This window comes from Populus nigra, chromosome 11, assembly GCF_951802175.1.
Source record: "Populus nigra chromosome 11, ddPopNigr1.1, whole genome shotgun sequence".
Taxonomy (NCBI): domain Eukaryota; kingdom Viridiplantae; phylum Streptophyta; class Magnoliopsida; order Malpighiales; family Salicaceae; genus Populus; species Populus nigra.
The window spans coordinates 7,931,899-7,951,932 of NC_084862.1; the positions used below are offsets into that span (position 1 = coordinate 7,931,899).

General features: G+C 33.4%; 1 protein-coding gene across 4 annotated transcripts; it reads left to right on the forward strand.

Moving 5' to 3' along the window:
* The first annotated feature begins 12,445 nt into the window (after positions 1–12,445).
* LOC133706340 (cellulose synthase-like protein D3) lies at positions 12,446–19,257 on the forward strand. 4 transcript variants are annotated; one of them, XM_062131850.1, is made up of 5 exons: positions 12,446–13,174; positions 13,726–14,626; positions 15,996–16,803; positions 17,064–18,824; positions 18,913–19,257. In XM_062131850.1, exons 2-4 carry the CDS (start codon positions 13,761–13,763, stop codon positions 18,819–18,821), a joined length of 3,432 nt encoding a protein of 1,143 aa, XP_061987834.1. In that variant the 5' UTR covers positions 12,446–13,174; positions 13,726–13,760; the 3' UTR covers positions 18,822–18,824; positions 18,913–19,257. The 4 variants fall into 4 exon arrangements, with proteins under 4 accessions (XP_061987834.1, XP_061987833.1, XP_061987832.1 ...); XM_062131849.1 differs by having other exon boundaries at positions 12,446–12,897; positions 17,064–19,257; XM_062131848.1 differs by having other exon boundaries at positions 12,447–13,174; positions 17,064–19,257.
* The last annotated feature ends 777 nt before the right edge of the window (positions 19,258–20,034 follow it).

A 20,034-nucleotide genomic window follows, 5' to 3' on the forward strand; every position in this document is an offset into this window, starting at 1 on the left:
CATGCGGGTAAGTTCAGTATATATGTCTTATGACAAGCAACTACATATTAGTTTTAGATATCCCTTATACATCAGCTTATCAGAACAACTGTTTCTTTTCATAAAAAAATAACATAATATGTATCAACCTCTATGATTCTAATGAATGTCCAGTATTTAAGATAACTTCGACCAGGAATATTTTACGAACAATGTTTTGATGTAATAAGAATCTCATAATTATAACAATTTTATAATTTTCTTTGCAATGCATTTTTGTCTCATGGATTTTATTTTTACTTTAGATTCATAAATCAAATATTAGATTCATAAATAAAATATTATATGAATATTAAAGACAAATTAAGCCTTTATTAATAATAAATATGTATTTACATAAATATAATAATTTCACATATAACCAACCGATTGGCTACATAGCATATTAAATTAACATCATGTTAATAAATATGTTATGCTATGAGATTAAAAAGGCCACTTTATTTGACAATAAATTGATGTGTTGATGTTAGTAAAAGCACTTAAATTAAAATTACTATTAAGAACATAACTTCAACTAAATAATTTCTTTAAATAATTTCATATTTTCTCTAAGAAAATAAATGAATTCTTTCTTTGAAAAAAAACACAAATACCATAAAAACATAAGTAAAAAATAAATAATAATAGAAAATTACATAGTTTTTTAGTAAATAAAAATCAAATGATTTAATAAAGATCTACCATATGAGATTTAATATATTTTAAATAAAATAATTAAGATTGATTAATTTTAAAATATTTATGGTTATTAATTATTTATTAATTAGTAGTTAATTAAAAAAAGATATGGCATTTCCTTAGTGTATATAAATATTAATCCTTTTTCTTTTAAAAAAATGTAATCTTTTTGTACTCCAAAAATATTAATATTGATTGCAATATGTATAAAATTATAGCACTTAATAATCAACTTGAAACTTATAATCTTGCTTGATGTTAGATTTTATAATCTCGAAGCAGTGGATAATTAATAAAAACTTTAAAATGTGTGCATCATGGACTCGTTAAGCACTAAGTGTTTTTTATTTTCATTCATTTTTTTATTTTGATAGTCCTTTTAGGAAACAATTCAAGGTAAATTGTTAAAAAATAATAAAATTAAAAGATATAGAATTGAAGTGAAAAATAAAAATAAAATGGATGGCACTTTCAAAGTTTGCACACAAAAGTTCACTTTAGTCCTTCTTCTTTCCCAATAATACCTTTGCAGTCCCTCAAGATTTCTAAAATTCAATTTTGATACAAAATCTTATTTTTTTTATTTTTCAATCCCTGGTTAGATATAGGAGAGAGATGGCTAAATTCTGGTAATAGAGAAAAAAAGTTTTGGTTGACACCGATTTTGGCTACAAAAACCAATTTGGTGTCCACAAGTTTCATTTGACGAGGGGAGTTTACATTAGATGTTATTTCACCTTAAAATCATGTTTTTCGAGCAAAATGTGTGGATTGACTCGTGTTCTTGGCTTGTTTGCTTATTATTATTATTATTATGTTTATGTTTATGTTTAATGTATTTTTTATAATTATCAAACTCAACTCGGGACAATGACAAGGGAAAGGGTTAGAAGGGTCAGCCCGGGTGATCCAGGATGACTAAAAACAAATTCTTTATTTTTTTAAAAGATCAAAACTGCATTATTTTTAGTTTTTTTAATAAAAAATCAACAAATTTTATACTAGGTTCTGTCAGGTTTTTCTTGAGATAATTATGTTGCAAGTCAACTTGAGCTTTTAAGTGGGTCACACTAAGTAAATTTCTCCTTTTGAGTGGCCTGGTCAGGGTATAGTTAAATGAAAAACAAAATTGGAAATAAAATGTTGTTAATTTTGGTGGGGGTGCATGACCTGGATTATGGATTGCCAGGTTTGGTCAGGGTTAATTTAATTTTTTTTTCCACTCTTTATTTTAATTCAATACTTTTACTTCCAATTTGATCATTTGACATTAAGTTAGTTGAGAATTGAGTCATTGCAATTTATTTTGGTTTGATATTTGTAAGTTTATCGCAATCTTAAATAGAATGGTGTATATCCCTTTTAAATAAGGCAGGAGTTTAGTTCAAGGTTGCTAGAGATTGACAAAAGCAAAGAAGAAGGAAATGTTTTTCGAACCATGTTTCAACTAGCATCTGCTCTCCTTATCCTCCCCTTTTGCTGCCAAAATCGTCAGGATTCTTAGGATAATTAGGATTCTTTATAATGCTAAATGCGTTCCTTTGTTATCTGGTCTTTAAGGTTGAATAAATCCCTCAGAAGTTGCAAATAAAACCTAATTCTGCTGCTGTCGCAATTTTTTGTTCCAACTTAGGCCTTGATTCTGACTTGGTTTCGTGCAATATCTGATCCTTCCAACTATATTCTGTCACTCATGACATGTTGAAGAATTAACCTACACTTTTATTGGGTCCTAAGGTTTATTATTCTCATGGCAGACTCTCAGTCAAATTGGGATGATTGGCATTGTCAGTTTCTTGAATTAGATAAGGGGATCCTTTTTGACCAACCAAATTGCAACCAGATTCTGTTATTCAAAATGAATTTATCTCATTTTTAATCATTCATGAAAGTTGTAGTCCTGTATGCGTAGATGAATTTGGGTTTTTGAATCGCTTGATTTCGATATTAGAAGCTTAAGATATTCCCGTTTGAATATCTAAGCGTGAAAGTAGAGAATTCTACTGCGAAAAGGATTCTGACCTGAGTTTTGCACTAAAGACTCTACTTCCGCCACAATTTTATTGGTCATTATTCTTAGGTCATACTATTGGTCATATCGGGATGCTCGGCATTGTCAATTTCTGAATCAGATCAGGAGACCCTTTTCTTTACCAACCAGATTGCTGCCAGATTCTGTTCTTTAAAACGATTTTATCTCACTTCGAATCCTTCATGAAAGTTGTAGTCCTACATGTGTAGATGAATTTGGGTTTTTGAGTCGCTTGATTTCGATAACAGAAGCTCAAGATATTCACGTTTTAATATCTAATGTGAAAGCGAAAATTCTGCAGCGAGAAAGATTTTGCCCCGAAGTTTACAGGACTGAATTGAAAAAAAAATTGAAATAAGGGAGTTAATTGCAACCTGGTGTGTACAGGACAACCCTCATTTTCACACCAAATATGCAGTTGCAACTCAGTAGCTCCAGTCTAAGGGAAACATTTTTGCGCCTCCTCTGTGCCAGCTGTGGAAGAGGACACGGAGAGGAGCCTCACACCATCTAAGGGCCGGGATTTTATCCCTAATACAGACGGCTGGGATAAGGGGGCATGAGAGGAGTCTCCAAGTTCTTGCTTGGCTATATAAGCAAGTTGTTAAGTAAACAAAAGAAAAAGGATGGGAGGCAGAGAAGAGTAAAAAACTGAGAGAGCTAGCATAAGGTTGAGGTAAGGGCAACAAGAAAAACAACTGGAACAAGAGGGAGGATTATCTCCCGTTTATCCTACATTGTCAAAAGGGAGTTCACCAAACCTAGGGGTTTTCTAAAAACTCTTAACGGCAAAAAGAGGAAGGCTTTCTTTAGTTTTTAGAGGCAGAAAAGCAAAGGTTTTCACCTGCTTGCATCTCATCTTCTGCATTCGAACCAGCAGCATCCGCATGTATAGTTTCTAGTCTTCCTCTTCTTTGTTATATTTAAGCTTGGCATCTTTTGTGTGGTTCTTTTCCAAAACCTGTTTTTATTGCTTTTGCTTTAGATGTTCAGTTTTTTTGTTGTTTGAACAAAAGGTTTGTGCTTACCCACTGTCACTGCCATGTTTTGTAGTCTGGATTATTTGTCTACATTACAGTCGCGTGCTTTTTTTTTCTCTTGATCTGTTGTTGTGAGAGACTGTTAGTTTTAAAGGTTTTCATAGTCTCTCTACTCGAGTGTCTCCCTTCCATGGAACGTTGTATAGGAATGGTATGGGTTTGGAAGTGCAGTTTTTATGCAGAGGGGGAAAAAAAGAAAAAAAATAGAGTGGGGGAGACGGAGAGAGTAAACACAGAGAAGAAAAACAAACAGAAAAGACAGAGGGAGGAAACAATGAAAATAGAAGAGAAAGGGAAAACAGAGAGGAAAGGAAAGAGAGAGAACCGAGAGAACAAGAAGAAGGTTTGAGAGCAAAAATAATGGGAAACAACAAAAGAGAGAGGAGCTTGACTTCAATTTATCCTACTTTGCCGAAAAGGAGTTTAACAAGCTCTAAAGAGTTTTTTTAAAAAAGCTCCTAACGACAAAACAAGAAGGTTTCCTTTAAGAATCAAAGGCAAAGCAGTTAGGGAATTGCTCGACGGTTTGTGCTCCATTTGTTTCTACAAACAGGAGCTGTAGAATGTCACATGGGGAGCAGTTTTGTTTCTAAACAAAGCTTTGGTTAGAGAAGAAAGTATATAACGTAAGGGAAGTTTTTGGGAGGAGAAAGTAAAAGGGTATGAGGAAGTTTCTTTTTCATGCGGGGTTGTTTTTCTTTAGACTCTCAGATCACGTTTTCTTCTTAAAAAAAAACAAGATAGTTGGCCATTGGTTACATAGGATAAAAGTATGCCCCTCAAGTTTCTTTCCTTTCACGAGCATGACAATGTTCAAGATTTAGGATAACAGAGGATGGGTCGTGGGGCGCCGACACTAGCGTAAGATTTTGAGTTCAAAATGTTACTTTCAAAACTTTGGCCCCCACGTGACAAGTTTATTCTTGTGATGGTTTAATAACTTTAACTGTGATGCTTGTGTTTAACTGTTGCGATTAATCGTTGTTTTAAGTTCAAAATGTTAGTTTCAGGACTTTGGTCCCCCCATGTGACAGACTTATTCTTATGATGTTTTGCTAGCTTCAACTGTGATGTTTGCATTTAATTGTTGTGATAAATAGTGTTTTTAATCAAAATATAAAAATGTTTTTGTGTGTTGCATACGGCCAATACCCTAACATATTTTGAATTTCTTTTTTTTTTCAAAAAAAGCAAATATTTGAGGTTTCAAAAAATATGTTTTAGCATAGATTTCTTATACACAAAAATTATTTTCCTGCATTTTGGATTTTACAACATGTTTGTAAATTCCAAAGGGTGTTGGCCAATATTCCAAAAATATAAAAATCTTATTTTTGGGAATTCGTCTTTATTCACTATTAATGTTTGGATAAAGAAATCCCAAAAGGGTAAATATCCAAAATATTATTAGAAATAATTTATTATTATTCATTATTAATATTTGGATAAAGAAATCCTAAAGGGGTTAATATCCAAAATATTATTAGGAATAATTTGTTATTATTTACTACAAATGTTTAGATAAAAAACCTCAAAGGGGTTAATATTCAAAATATTATTGGGAATAATTCGTTATTGTTCACCGCTAATATTTGGATAAAGAAACCCCAAGTGGTTAATATCAAAAATATTTTTCTAGGAATAACAAGTCATTATCCCTTAATAATATAAGGGCAAAGAAACATATGAAAGGTAAATGTCCAAAATATTGTTAATAGAAATACAACTTGTTTATTTTTAACATAAAGGCAGATTTATGCCTAAAATTTTATTTAGAACAATTTAATTGCACATCCTGAAAGAAGCCTCAATTATAATTGGAGACATTTCAAATTTTGATTCCACAGTTTATGAGTCATGAAAATATGAAATACTAAGATAAAAATGAGCTTTTAAAGTACCTTGAATTTCCTTAGATTTCTAACTTAGTTTTTTTGTTTCTCTTCCTTGCAATTTACGAGTCGCAAACACTTGAAATACTAAGGGGAAAATGAGCTTTTAAGTACATTGAATCTCCTTAGATTTCTATCTTAGTTGTCTCTAAATTCATAAATTCTAAATTTATTTCAAATCAAACATAGACTTCAAGAGATCCGCACCGTTTCTCTTTGACACTCTATAGACATATCTAAAGGTATGATCCATATTGACCAAGGGTTCTTTCCCTTAGACTTTGAACCCAAGTTCGTTCATCATAGCAGACTTATCCTAGAAAACTGATGGGATTAGAGAACATCAACACCATATCAATTATAAGGTAAACCAAACATCAAACAGTTTATCTTAGGTAGGGCGTACTAGAGATGCTAAAACCTTCCCTTTATGCAACCAATCACTTGCTTTAGAATCTCTGAAAGACCAGTTAGGTTTTCTAGTGACCATAATACTAGGTGGTGACTCCCTTTTTAACAAAACAAAAACCCCAAAATCAATTCCCCGCTCCGGGAAGGGTCATCGCGACGTCACGCTCTCGCGAGGCTACGACAACTCGAGTCACGAGTTTGGTTGGTTAGGAAAATTAGGCTTCATAATTTATTTTGGTTACACAAATAATTCTTGATTTATTTAATTAGATGCATGTATAAACTTTTAAATTTACTATTAGGATTTTTTAGGTAAAAAAAACATGTATGAATTACTATCATATTTATTTGTTTATTTTGTTAAAAAATTTTATTGACCTACAATCAAACACGAGTTAATTAATTTGTCTTTACTTAAAAGTTGATTAGGTCGAGACAAAAAGACAATTCGACATGTCCTCCATGCATGTACTTGGAAAATTAGCGCTGGATTTTACTAAAGCGGCACAACATAAGTGGAAGAGGGCGATGTGAACAATAAAAATAGCTATACAATCAGTTGTGGAATCGAATGAGAGGTGGTGAGATAATCAATCAGTTGTTGACAATGAGAAAATCCTGGAACATTTTAGCATTACGAAACCACCTTGTACGAAGCAATTTATAAATCATAAGGAAAAAATATAACGGTTACTCATTATTTGTTTGTTGAAAAGTAGTGATGTTCATGGAAAATAAATTTTTAAAAAATAAATTATTTTCTGATATTTGATAATAAATTAAAAATATTTTTTTGGTATTTGACTATATCATGTTAAATAAGTAAGAAAATAACTTTTTAATTTTTTTTCAAGTTTATTAAAAAAATTAAGAACAAATATGATAGATAAAAAAGATGAAAGATGATAAAATTGAAAAAAAAATCAATTTAAAAAATTATTGTATATAAAATAAATAACAATCAAAAGAATGAGAACTAAATCTAATAGATAAAAATTTCAATTAAAAAAATAAGAGAAAAATAAATAACAATAAAAAAAATAAGGATTAAAGTTAACATAAAAATCAAATTTTAAGAGATGAAATTAAAACAAAAAACTTAAAACAAAATATGTAGCAATTAAAAGATTGAGATCAAATTTGATATAATTAACAAATAATAAGATATTTCAGAATTTTTCTTACCTTCTAGAAAGTGTTTTCTGTCTATAATAAAAGAAAAATATTTTCCTAAAAAATAAGTGGAAAACACTTTGTTAAAAAACAAATCAAATTTTGATTGAAAAATATTTTTAATTGATTATTATTTTTAAAAGTAAATAAATATAAGAAAGTTTGGAAAATAAATTTAAAAGAATTACTTTCCAGTAAATAAATGGGCCACAAGAAGATCAATAATAAAAAGAAAAAGGGGCAATATTGTATGAAAAATCTTTTAATTATATGTGTATATTTTCGAAACTTTATAATCATGTTTTATGTATTTCTTAATACAAAAGGTCATAAATGATTCTGCACCAAATGAAATTGGGTCCCGGATCCACCCTAAACGCTGTCAATTATATGTTCTACTGAACTTTTCCCTCTGTAGTTGATGCAATGTCTTTCCTCTCGCACTTTTTGGTAATGTAAAAGCAACCACCAAATCCACTGGACTCTTGCAATCATGCCCCTGAAAACTAATGTTTGAGCTTTTAAAATCGCAGGCGTTGAATCCGCGAGTTGCCTTTGACTTCCCATTCACAATTTTTGGTAATGCCAGAATACCCCACCAAATCCACCGGACTATTGAAATATTTCGTAGAAGTCATATCTCTGCTGTTATTGGAAAGTCTATTTCCACGCTCGCCTATGGACAAGAATATATATCCATGTTATCGGAATAGCTAAGCTCACGAGGACAGACTAAAAGCCACGTCAGCAGGAGGAGACAGTCAAGGATAATCGCTCCGTTGTTTCCGCGTTCAGACTTGAAATATCTATCAATGATAATATAATTACAACAAAAATCTAGTGATAATATGAAATATTATTACTATGTAATGATGTCGCAAAATCCCTAAAGCTTGAAATAAAGTTTTATGTTTGAATAATGAGTTAATTACTTCATTCTTGCTATTAGATGATGTCGGATTCTCAAATATCATACACACAATAAAAATAATAAAACAAAATTATTCAGGAGTTTGTAAAATTTTGTTAGACAAATCTAAAATTATTCAGGGATTTATTACTTGAAAATATAATCTTCTTCGACTTTTAATAACTCTTTAAAGACATGGTTGTCTCAAACAATAAGTCGTTCAATTATTCGGTCTCTAATGATAATCCATATAAACTATCAATGACAAATCTCCTAAATACTTATTTAGAAGACAAAGATTGTTATGCCTAGAATGTTAGCTCTCTTTATTCTATGACTTATATAGTTTTTTTCTATCTAATAGACAACCTCATAAAAATAAAAGGCATGACTTACTATTTATAAGAAAATATGAAAAACCCTTTAAATTGACAAAATATCAATTTGCTTCTTGAATAATATCTATTTATTAATTTAGTATAATTTTAAAAACTAACTCAATCAAGTCTTTACTTGATTTTTCTAGGTCTAAAAATATAATCCATGTATTAATTATATTCTAGTCTTTAAATTCTAAAATATATTTTAATCAAGTTATACTTAATTAAATCTTTCTAGTTTAATTTCTAACTCTTAGTTTTTAATGTGTGTGATTCATTAGGTTTCTAATATGTTAACCCAAATATAAGTTATAATTCTGATTAATTAGAATTAAATAAATTAATTTATTATCAATTCAACAATTAATTAATTTATATTTGAAGATTAGGTGCATTGTCTAGTAATGTGTCTTGATCCTCCAAATATTAGAAAAATTATTAGTGATTTGACTTAATATTTCAGTGACCGATTTCTCAGTGTAATTAATATCATTTCATTAATAATATTCTAATTTAACATTTAAGCATGGAGTATGTTTGTTATGTTAAATTATGTTTGTTATCTATATAATAGTCATTGATCATTTAAATAAGATTTAAAACTCTTTTCAAATTCCATTTTACATTGGCCAATGATTTCTCAATCAATATTATTTGAGAACATATGGAACAAACATAATTTAACATGACAGACGTACTCGGTGGAATATTTTCTCTAATTCATCTAGGGAGATGAATTCTCTCTTGATTACTTAAGTACCTTCATATAGTTCATGATATACCCAATGTCTGCCCTTTTATTTTCTCGATTAAGATAACATGTAATAAAATCAAAGCATAACATTTATTTTTATTTAAAATAACTTAGTAATCTCAAGTCTAAAAATCACTTACACAACCATCACGTGAGTTTTTCCATAGACATATGTGATCTTTTCATATGTAATTCTCATGCGGGTCCGCTTAGTGTACATGTTTTATGACAAGCACCCACATATTAGTTATAGGAACAATGAATGTCTATGGAAAAGAATATAATATGTACTAGTCTCTATGGCTTTAATGAATGTCCAATATTTAAAAAAGCATCAACCATGAATATTTTAGGAACACTGCTTTGATGAAATAGAAATCTCAAAGTTATAACAACTTCATAATTTCCTTTGCAAAACATTTTTGTCTCATGAATTTTATCTTTACTCTAGATTCATTAATTTAATATTATATGAATATTAAAGATAAATCAAGCCTTTAATAATAATAAATATGTATTTATATGAATATAATAAGGTCGCATGTAATAAGCAGATTGGCTACAAGGTATATTAAACTAAAATATCCACCCTACGTAATGAAAATAGGTGTAGCTCAGTTGTAGGATGCCAAGTACCTGTAAAAAAAAAAATATTTGATAGATGTTAGGACTCTCAAATACTGAGTCAATATGAGAAAGAGTTATTTTATTTAAGAGAGACACTCTATAAAATATGATAAATCCTTTAGGGAATGGGTGTGGCATGCGCCCAAATGCACTTGGGTCTGGCAGCACCTGCTAACAGACATTAGGCTTAGGCTCTAGCTTGGTAATGTGTCAAGCCTGCGCGTCGTGATGTGGGAGCTTCTGAGCCCGCAATGTGTTTTCTTAGCTCAATCTTTTTAATAAATAAACAAATGTGAAATTTTTTGATAAATCTTGATTCACTGTAACAACTTACGATAAAATCCATTCTGCTATATTAAGAAAGTATGACAATTCATTTCGAAACTAATATATTTTTCTATGTTTATTTCAATGAATGAAAGTTTATTTTTCCTTCCTATTCTTCTTCATCTTTTAGATCCATAAAAAAAAGAATTGTTTTAGTATTGTTGTTTTGCTTTGGTTGTAGTGTTTTCTTGTAGATTTAGTGTTCATTGATATTGTGATAGTTTATATTTTTAAATTATTTTTATATGAAAAAATATGAAATTTATGTTTTTTATATGTTATTTGATATATTAATATTAAAAATATGTTTTTTTAAAAATATATTTTCAATTAAAAAACACTATAATTCATTCATGAAAACGCACTATAAATAACATAATTAAAAAAACGTATATTTGAAGCGTTATTAGATGGTGGGGAGGAGCAACTTTCCAAAAACTGAAAACGAGATGAGAGACAACAGCAAGGCAAGACCTGGCATCGGGCGTGCAATTTCAACACGGAGAGGTCAGACGACAGCTGAGCAGCCACGCTGTCATTTCATTTGATGGATAGGTGCCGGCGGGCAATTCCTTGCCTGTTGTTCAAACTCACGTGTTCACACGGGAGGAGGAGTGATTGTTAATTGTTGCTCTCTATTCATTTAAATTATAAGTTTTACTTTGAAATGTTCAAGTTCAACCACCAAGCTGTGACGCTTTCACCGGATGCAGATATTCAGATGTGATATTATGACGTGTATGCTGTGATTAGAGATCAACGACGTCAATCTCGTTATCCGACGGACCAAATGAAACGCGTATTCTACTGTGAATGTGTTTCTTTTTTATTTGTTTTTTTTAATAGGAGATTTGGACAGTCTAGACCTATGGCCTTCCATTCAAATAAAATAAAATAATGGACTCGTTTATATCGTATTGGTCACGAAGATACAACTTGGTGATATTAACTAAAACATTATTTTCTAACTCTTAACGTGGATTATAAAGAATAGTCAAAGCTTAATTTAAAAAGATGAGACAGTGAAAGGAAAAAAAAATTAAGAAAATCATGAAATAAAAATTTATTATGCTTTCCAAAGAAACAAGTTACCAAAAAAACAAATAGAATTTTTAAGTCATTGTCTTATGTGATCAGTCAATTTGGTAAATTGTAAAACAATATCGGTAAAAAATATGTTTTAATTTTGATTTTATTTTTAAAGATTATATTTTTTGATTTAATATTGATATGATGACATATTTGATTGATCCGAGTTTTATAACTTAACTTAACATGTCAAACTAATGACCTTGATTATGAATTTCATTGAGTTTAATAACTTTGTTATTTTAATAAATTGTTACATAATGATACGAGAACAACAATTGAGCATCAACTAAATATCGAGATGTATGTTTGAGACTATGACAGTCTAATAGAAAAAAAATTAAAACAGATTATAAAAACTAATTTAAAATCAAAGAAATGTTGAAAGATAAAATTTTAAAAAATGTAATCAAAAATTAAAATTAAAAGATGAAATAAAAAAAATTATAACTTCTTCATGGTTCATATGAACATCGAAGAAGTTGAGGTTCCCTTAATTTTGTTAGTAGAGAAGCTAATATAATTGTTAAAAATGAAATACTAAAGAATTCACACCTTTATTTTTTTTCTCTTTTATTTTTAAATAGATTTATGTTAGAAATCGAGTATAATTTAATAAATTATGTATATGATATTTAATTTTTCTCTTTAGAATTTAAATAAATTAGAGATCAACCAATCTAATCTATAATTTCAAAAAAAAAAAAATTTAATATTAAAACTAACCTTTTTAAAATACTCATCTAGCCATTTTTTAATTTTTTTTTAAAGAAATAAAATGAAAGTAATAAGATAAATATAAAAAACAAAAGGTGTGTTTGGGAGTGATCGAATCGTGATTCTAAAATATTTTAATTTTTTTTAAATAAATATTTTTGGATGTTTTTGAATTATTTCATTCATTGATATAAAATATAAATTTAATTTTTTAAAAATATTATTTTAATATATTAAAAAAAAACTATTTTAAAAAACTACCACACTTAATAAAATACCATTTAAATGTTTCACACGCATCGCACTCGTTTATCTAATCCACCTACTTGTTCCTCAAATCAACCCCCTTTTCTCTCCCTCTTGTCTTAAAATTAAAAATAAAAAAGATCTTTATTTTTACGTCCCCATTTTGTCCAAACAAATTCCTCTCCCCTTCCAAACCCCAACGGACACACTAGCATCAAAAAGATACAGGGGCTGAAGGAACATCAGCCGGCGATCCACAAAACCCACTCTCCTCCTTACAAGCTCCTCTTCTCTTTTTTCGGTTCTCTGCCCTCATTGCCAAGAACCTTCTTCCTTTCTTTCATTACATAACTAGATTCATAAAAAAAGGAAAAAAAACCACCCCTACTACGTCACACAGTCACAGCTGTGTAATAAGGGGAAAAAAAAAACATATTTAGTCTCAGTCATGCCCTATTTGTGCTTGTAGTTTTGTTCACGACTCAGTCTTTCTATCAACTCCCACACCTCTGTATACGAATTTTTCTTTCTTGCTTTTTGTACGTGAGAAAGATAAATACACAGTATGAACGGTTACAGGTGGTGGCTTTGAAGCATTCCTTTTTTGGTTTTAAAGATTGGTTCAAATTATTATTACTTGCCGTTTAGCATTTCCGAAGCCTTCAAAGAATCTGACAAAGGGATCTGTCCATCTATTATCCCTCTCCTCAATTTATATACACACGCATAGATACAAAGAGAAGGCAAAACCTTTATTTAGTAAGACAAGTACTAGTCCTAACTACTAGGTGATCTGCAGCGTTTTTCTTGGTTTTAAGATTTTCTGATGGCGTGATTAGTTGCTGCTGCTCGAAAGGTAAAAATGTTATACGGTGAAAAGGATCCTGGGGTTGTGTTGTTTTGCTACTACACTTCTGGGTTCAGTTTGCTTGATTTTGTTTTTCGTTTTGGCTTAAATTGAGTAGGTTGTGAACAACATGCTTGTGCTAATTATGAGGCTTTTATTGGATCTTAGGTGTTTAGCCTTAAATTTTGGATTTTAGTAAACGTTAAGCCTTTATGCTTTATTTTATTGGTAATCAAACGAGGTCTTAATTAGATTTTTTGGATGATATGTAATTATCCCGGCACCTTTGTCTTTTTATGTTAAGTGCTTTTGACTTGATTTGAATCCTTTTGAAATTGAAAGGTTCTCTTTTCTTTGGTCTGTTGTTTAAATGTTGCGAGCAAGGTGAATTCAAGATTTTGAGTTCTAGAATTTAATGATCTGTTGTGCCGTGCATTGTTTCTTGGCACCTAAGCAGACATCTGAATTATATATTGGAATTTTGATTATGATTGCGATATCTTAGAATCCGGTTGATATTATGAAGAATATGCTGATGGTGCACAGTACTATAATTGCAGGATTTGAAGAGACGTGTCCCTTGCAGTGTTAAGATATGGCCTCAAGATCATTCAAAGGCACTCGATCAAATCTATCAATTAGCTCGGATGCTGCCGAATCTCACAAACCTCCTCTGCCTCAGACCGTGACATTTGGCCGGAGGACTTCCTCTGGTCGCTATATCAGCTACTCGAGGGATGATCTTGATAGTGAACTTGGGAGTAGTGAATTCATGAACTATACAGTGCACTTACCACCGACCCCTGACAACCAACCCATGGATCCATCTATCTCACAAAAGGTTGAAGAGCAGTATGTCTCAAATTCACTCTTTACAGGCGGTTTTAATAGTGTTACTCGTGCTCATCTCATGGACAAGGTGATTGAATCTGAAGCCAGCCATCCCCAAATGGCTGGTGCTAAGGGATCCTCTTGTGCGATTTCAGGGTGTGATGCCAAGGTGATGAGTGATGAGCGTGGTGTTGATATTCTCCCTTGTGAGTGTGATTTCAAAATATGCCGGGATTGCTTTATTGATGCAGTGAAAATTGGAGGTGGAATTTGCCCTGGTTGCAAGGAGCCTTATAAAAACACCGAATTGGATGAAGTGGCTGTGGACAGTGGAAGGCCTCTTCCACTTCCTCCACCAGGCACAGTGTCCAAAATGGAGAGGAGGTTGTCATTGATGAAGTCAACCAAATCAGCGCTGATGAGAAGCCAGACTGGGGACTTTGATCACAATAGGTGGCTCTTTGAAACAAGGGGAACTTATGGGTATGGCAATGCTATCTGGCCAAGTGATGGGGGTTTCGGCAATGGGAATGATGAGGAAGTTGGCGGGCCCAAAGAATTGATGAACAAGCCATGGAGGCCGCTTACTCGAAAATTAAAGATTCCAGCTGCTATTATCAGTCCATATCGGTACAATCTTCATGTCTAGCATGGTTCTGTTTTCTCTTACTATTCGTAGTATAATGATATTCTTTTCCAAATGTTTAAATTGCTATATCTTCACCTATTTCATTAATTTGGTGCATTGGTATTGGTAGATGGGAAGATAATCACGCTCTGATAAACAAACTTGCACATGCACCGGCAATTGTTGTATCTTACCATGGTTTTTTGTTATTTCTTTGTTGTATCGTCTAGCACTTTGTCATTGGCTTGATGATACTGAGCCATGAGAAACATGCAACTTTGTCTCTCTGACGCCAACAACTTGCCATAGAAATGCAAAACTTTGATACCCATTTGGTCCATGACTCCACAGCCTGTGTTATATATCCACATGTTTATTCATTCAATGATGGTTGGATAAAATCCTAGGCTCATCAATGCCCTTCCATGTTGGGGGGTTAAAAGGTGTTGCTACATCATAGAAATCTCCAACAATTTATATATGCACTCTTTATTCCCCTTCTTAGTCGATCTGCCTTGTTAGTTCTTTCCTTTCTAATCTGATATCTATGTCTGCCAAGCTAATAGCTCACAACTGTCCCTGTAAATATCGAGCATCAAATTTGAGCTCTAGAACTTATTCCAAAGATTTTGTAGAATAGCTGTATCTTTTGAGTGAATTTCCAGGGTCACTAAAAAAATTCTGAACTGATTGCATTTGTCACCTTGTATTAGAGAATTAATTCTGAAATCTTCTTCATTATTTGTGTTGTTTCATCAATGATTATTCTGCAATTCTTATGAGGTGCCAGCCACTAACAAATACAGACAAGAAAATTATAAATATTTTAGGACTTGAATCCTAAATGTAATTGTTGAAATCATGCTAACTTGTTACTATGGAATTTGATGTGCTAATTGAAAAATAGATTTAGGCTCGATGTTGGCAAAGCCAAGATGCTCTAGTTAAGTCATGGCTTATCAACTCCATGACTCCTAATCTTGTGTCACACTTTGTTTAGTGCGGAACAGCAAAGGATGTATGGGATGCTGTTAAGAGGAGAGGAGTTATCTTGATGAATTGAACTCCTCTTAACTGTGCTCATTTAAAATGCTTACATTATTCTGAGAAATAATTTCATTTCCATGAGAGATCCATCCAATTCTCTCTTTTAAAGACCCTGTTCTTTTGTTAACTCTCTAGAGAACTTTTTTTCAGGCCAGCTGCAACTGTTAATTTGACACTTGACTTGAAAACTATGCCTTCCTGTTTCTCTTCTATTGTAATTACCTTCCATGTTGTTTACTAACATTTTTACCTACGGTTTGATTCTACACTATGACAGTTACGCTGATTAATGCCTTGTGCCTCTTGCTGCATCTCTTCTTATAGGCTTCTCATTTTTGTTCGGATTGTTATTCTCGCACTATTCTTGCATTGGAGGATCAGACATCCAAACAACGACGCAATCTGGCTGTGGGGGATGTCAGTGGTTTGCGAGATCTGGTTTGCTTTTTCTTGGCTTTTGGATCAACTTCCAAAGCTATGCCCTATCAATCGTGCTACAGATCTGAATGTATTGAAAGATAAATTTGAAACACCCAGCCCTAGCAACCCCACTGGTAAATCTGATCTCCCTGGCGTAGATGTTTTTGTCTCTACTGCAGATCCAGAAAAAGAACCGCCACTTGTCACTGCAAACACCATCTTATCAATTCTAGCAGCTGATTACCCAGTTGAAAAGCTTTCTTGTTATGTCTCCGATGATGGAGGTGCACTTTTAACATTTGAGGCCATGGCCGAAGCAGCGAGTTTTGCAAATGTATGGGTTCCTTTCTGCCGTAAACATGATATTGAGCCCAGGAATCCAGAATCCTACTTTAGTTTGAAGAGGGATCCTTACAAGAACAAAGTGAAGCAAGATTTTGTCAAGGATCGTCGAAGAGTAAAGCGTGAATATGATGAGTTCAAGGTTCGAATAAATAGCTTGCCTGATTCTATTCGCCGCCGATCTGATGCCTATCATGCTCGGGAGGAAATCAAGGCCATGAAACTTCAGAAACAGCACAAGGACGATGGACCTGTGGAGAGTGTAAAGATTCCAAAAGCTACATGGATGGCAGATGGTACCCATTGGCCAGGGACTTGGCTGAATCCTGCTCCTGAGCACTCTAGGGGTGACCATGCTGGTATAATACAGGTATTAGTTTGGATACAAACTGTTTTTATCATTGTTCAAGCCATGTGAATGATTACACTAATTTTTAAACCATGTGCGGGTGTGGATTTGGAAATTGCAACAGACTTTCTTATTGTTATTGCTGATTGAACAAATCAATTCAATTTTATGTAAAAGTAGTTGGGATGGGCTACAAGGATTCACTTTCTTCATCTTTTCTAAAAGCTGTTGTACATTCAGCCTTTCTATGTGAGGCTGATTATGTAATTTACTGGATGCAGGTGATGTTGAAACCTCCCAGCGATGAGCCACTACTTGGGACTTCTGATGAAACTAAGATAATGGACTTTACTGATGTTGATATACGTCTCCCATTGCTTGTTTATGTTTCTCGTGAGAAGCGTCCAGGCTATGATCACAACAAGAAGGCAGGGGCCATGAATGCGCTTGTTCGAGCCTCAGCCATTATGTCTAATGGTCCTTTCATTCTTAATCTTGATTGTGATCACTATATTTACAATTCACAGGCAATGAGGGAAGGGATGTGTTTCATGATGGATCGAGGAGGTGATCGCCTCTGTTATGTTCAGTTCCCTCAGAGGTTTGAGGGCATAGACCCTTCTGATCGATATGCTAATCACAACACTGTTTTTTTTGACGTGAACATGCGTGCCCTTGATGGTCTAATGGGTCCTGTCTATGTTGGAACTGGTTGTCTCTTTAGAAGGATTGCTCTTTATGGCTTTGACCCACCACGGGCAAAAGAAGATCACCCTGATTGCTGCAGCTGCTGCTTTGCCCGGCGCAAGAAAAATTCCTCAGTTGCAAACACCCCAGAAGAGAACAGGGCTCTAAGAATGGGTGATTATGATGATGAAGAGATGAACCTCTCCCTGCTCCCTAAGAAGTTTGGCAACTCAACATTCCTCATTGACTCAATCCCAGTGACAGAGTTTCAAGGTCGTCCTCTTGCAGATCACCCAGCTGTTAAGAACGGACGCCCACCTGGTGCTCTCACTATTCCCCGTGAGCTTCTCGATGCATCAACTGTTGCAGAGGCAATCAGTGTCATATCTTGCTGGTATGAAGACAAGACTGAGTGGGGAAATCGAGTTGGGTGGATTTATGGATCTGTTACTGAAGATGTTGTCACTGGGTATAGGATGCACAACAGGGGATGGAAATCAGTTTATTGTGTTACCAAGCGTGATGCCTTCCGTGGCACTGCTCCAATTAACCTCACAGATAGGCTTCATCAAGTTCTCAGGTGGGCTACTGGTTCTGTTGAAATTTTCTTTTCCCGCAACAATGCCCTCTTAGCCAGCCGTAGAATGAAATTTCTTCAGAGGATAGCATATCTGAATGTTGGCATCTATCCCTTCACTTCGATCTTCCTGATTGTGTACTGCTTCCTCCCTGCACTTTCCCTATTCTCTGGCCAGTTCATTGTTCAGACCCTTAATGTCACTTTTCTTGCTTATCTCCTAATAATCACATTGACTCTATGTTTACTTGCTGTGCTTGAAATCAAATGGTCTGGTATCGACCTAGAGGAGTGGTGGAGGAATGAGCAGTTTTGGTTGATTGGAGGGACCAGTGCCCACCTTGCTGCTGTGCTTCAGGGATTGTTGAAAGTCGTTGCAGGGATTGAAATCTCTTTCACCTTGACTTCAAAATCAGGCGGTGATGATGTTGATGATGAGTTTGCTGATCTCTATGTTGTCAAATGGACATCGCTGATGATACCTCCTATTACAATCATGATGGTCAACTTAATTGCAATAGCAGTTGGATTTAGCCGAACAATTTACAGTGTTATACCGCAGTGGAGTAGATTACTGGGTGGGGTTTTCTTCAGTTTCTGGGTCCTGGCTCATCTCTACCCTTTTGCTAAAGGTCTTATGGGAAGAAGAGGAAGGACACCGACCATTGTTTTTGTGTGGTCAGGACTTATTGCAATCACCATCTCTCTCCTCTGGGTGGCAATCAATCCCCCGTCTGGCACCACCCAAATTGGTGGCTCATTCCAGTTTCCCTGATAGGTCTTTTTCTTTCTTTTTTTGTTTAATTTATTCAATGGCGTTCCTTTACTAAATTCTTTTTTCAAAACATCTTTCTGCTGGAGTACAGGCTAGATATGTTTTTGCACACATTTTGTGTAGTGGCTGTTTACTTTGACAAAAGTTCTAGTGAAAATGGAGACAAGGACTGAGAAGATGGGTAACTGGTTTTCTTGGCACTGTTTTTGGCAATGCATTACATGAAATACTAAAACCAGAGACCCATCTTTACGTAGATGATTAGGATTGTGATCATTGTCTTCTTTTGTTACTTAGTAAAGTGTATCAATTTTAAGGGAAATTGCCCTGTTTATTCCAACGCATCATGGCTATGGCGGGGCGGGGCCCTGTGCTGATGCTGTTATATCGTACGTTATCGGACTGTTTGACCTTATTGAACTGCGGATATTTGAAATTGATTCTCCTTTTAATTACAAGTTAAACAATATCCGCAAGTGATTTTCATCTTGCATGGTCAACTATATTACAACATCAAGCTGATGGCATAACAAGGAAGATGCATCGTTATTAAGCCATTTGTTGACATAATTGATAAAACTCCCTTTATTCTTACATGACACAACACACAAATTCTCAGTGAAAATAGATAGGGATTGCTTCACCATGTCTTATAAACTATAAGAAAAGCCATCCTTTAAGAGTTGTTAGCTAAGACGGTGGGGCATGGGCAATGAAGGTTTAGGCGTATCAATGATAGTTAGGCTTCGTTGGTACTAAAAAATGAAGCTCGTGAGTGTGGAGCAGTGGTAGTGGTCCCCTAATCTCTTAATGAAACGTTAGTGACATTATTGCCCAAGTTATTTTTAAAAGAGTGTAGATATTATAGGTAAAGGGAGGCAGAAGATCATGGATATTGGGAGAGGTCATGGGAATGGAAGGTTAGGAAAGTTTGATAGAGATGGAGTGATCATCCATCACAATTATTGTTAATGATGGATATGTTGGGTTCTTGAATATTATTTACACAGCAGAAATAATAAAATAAAATTATTCGAGAGGTTTTAGAATCTTGTTAGATAACTTTAAATTTGTTTAGAGATTTATTACCTGAAGATCATCCAGTTTTAAATAATACTTTAAAGACTGAGTTGTCGTAAATCACAAGCCATTCAATTATTTGGCATCCAACGGTAATCCACACAAACTATCAGTGAGAAATCTCCTAAATTCT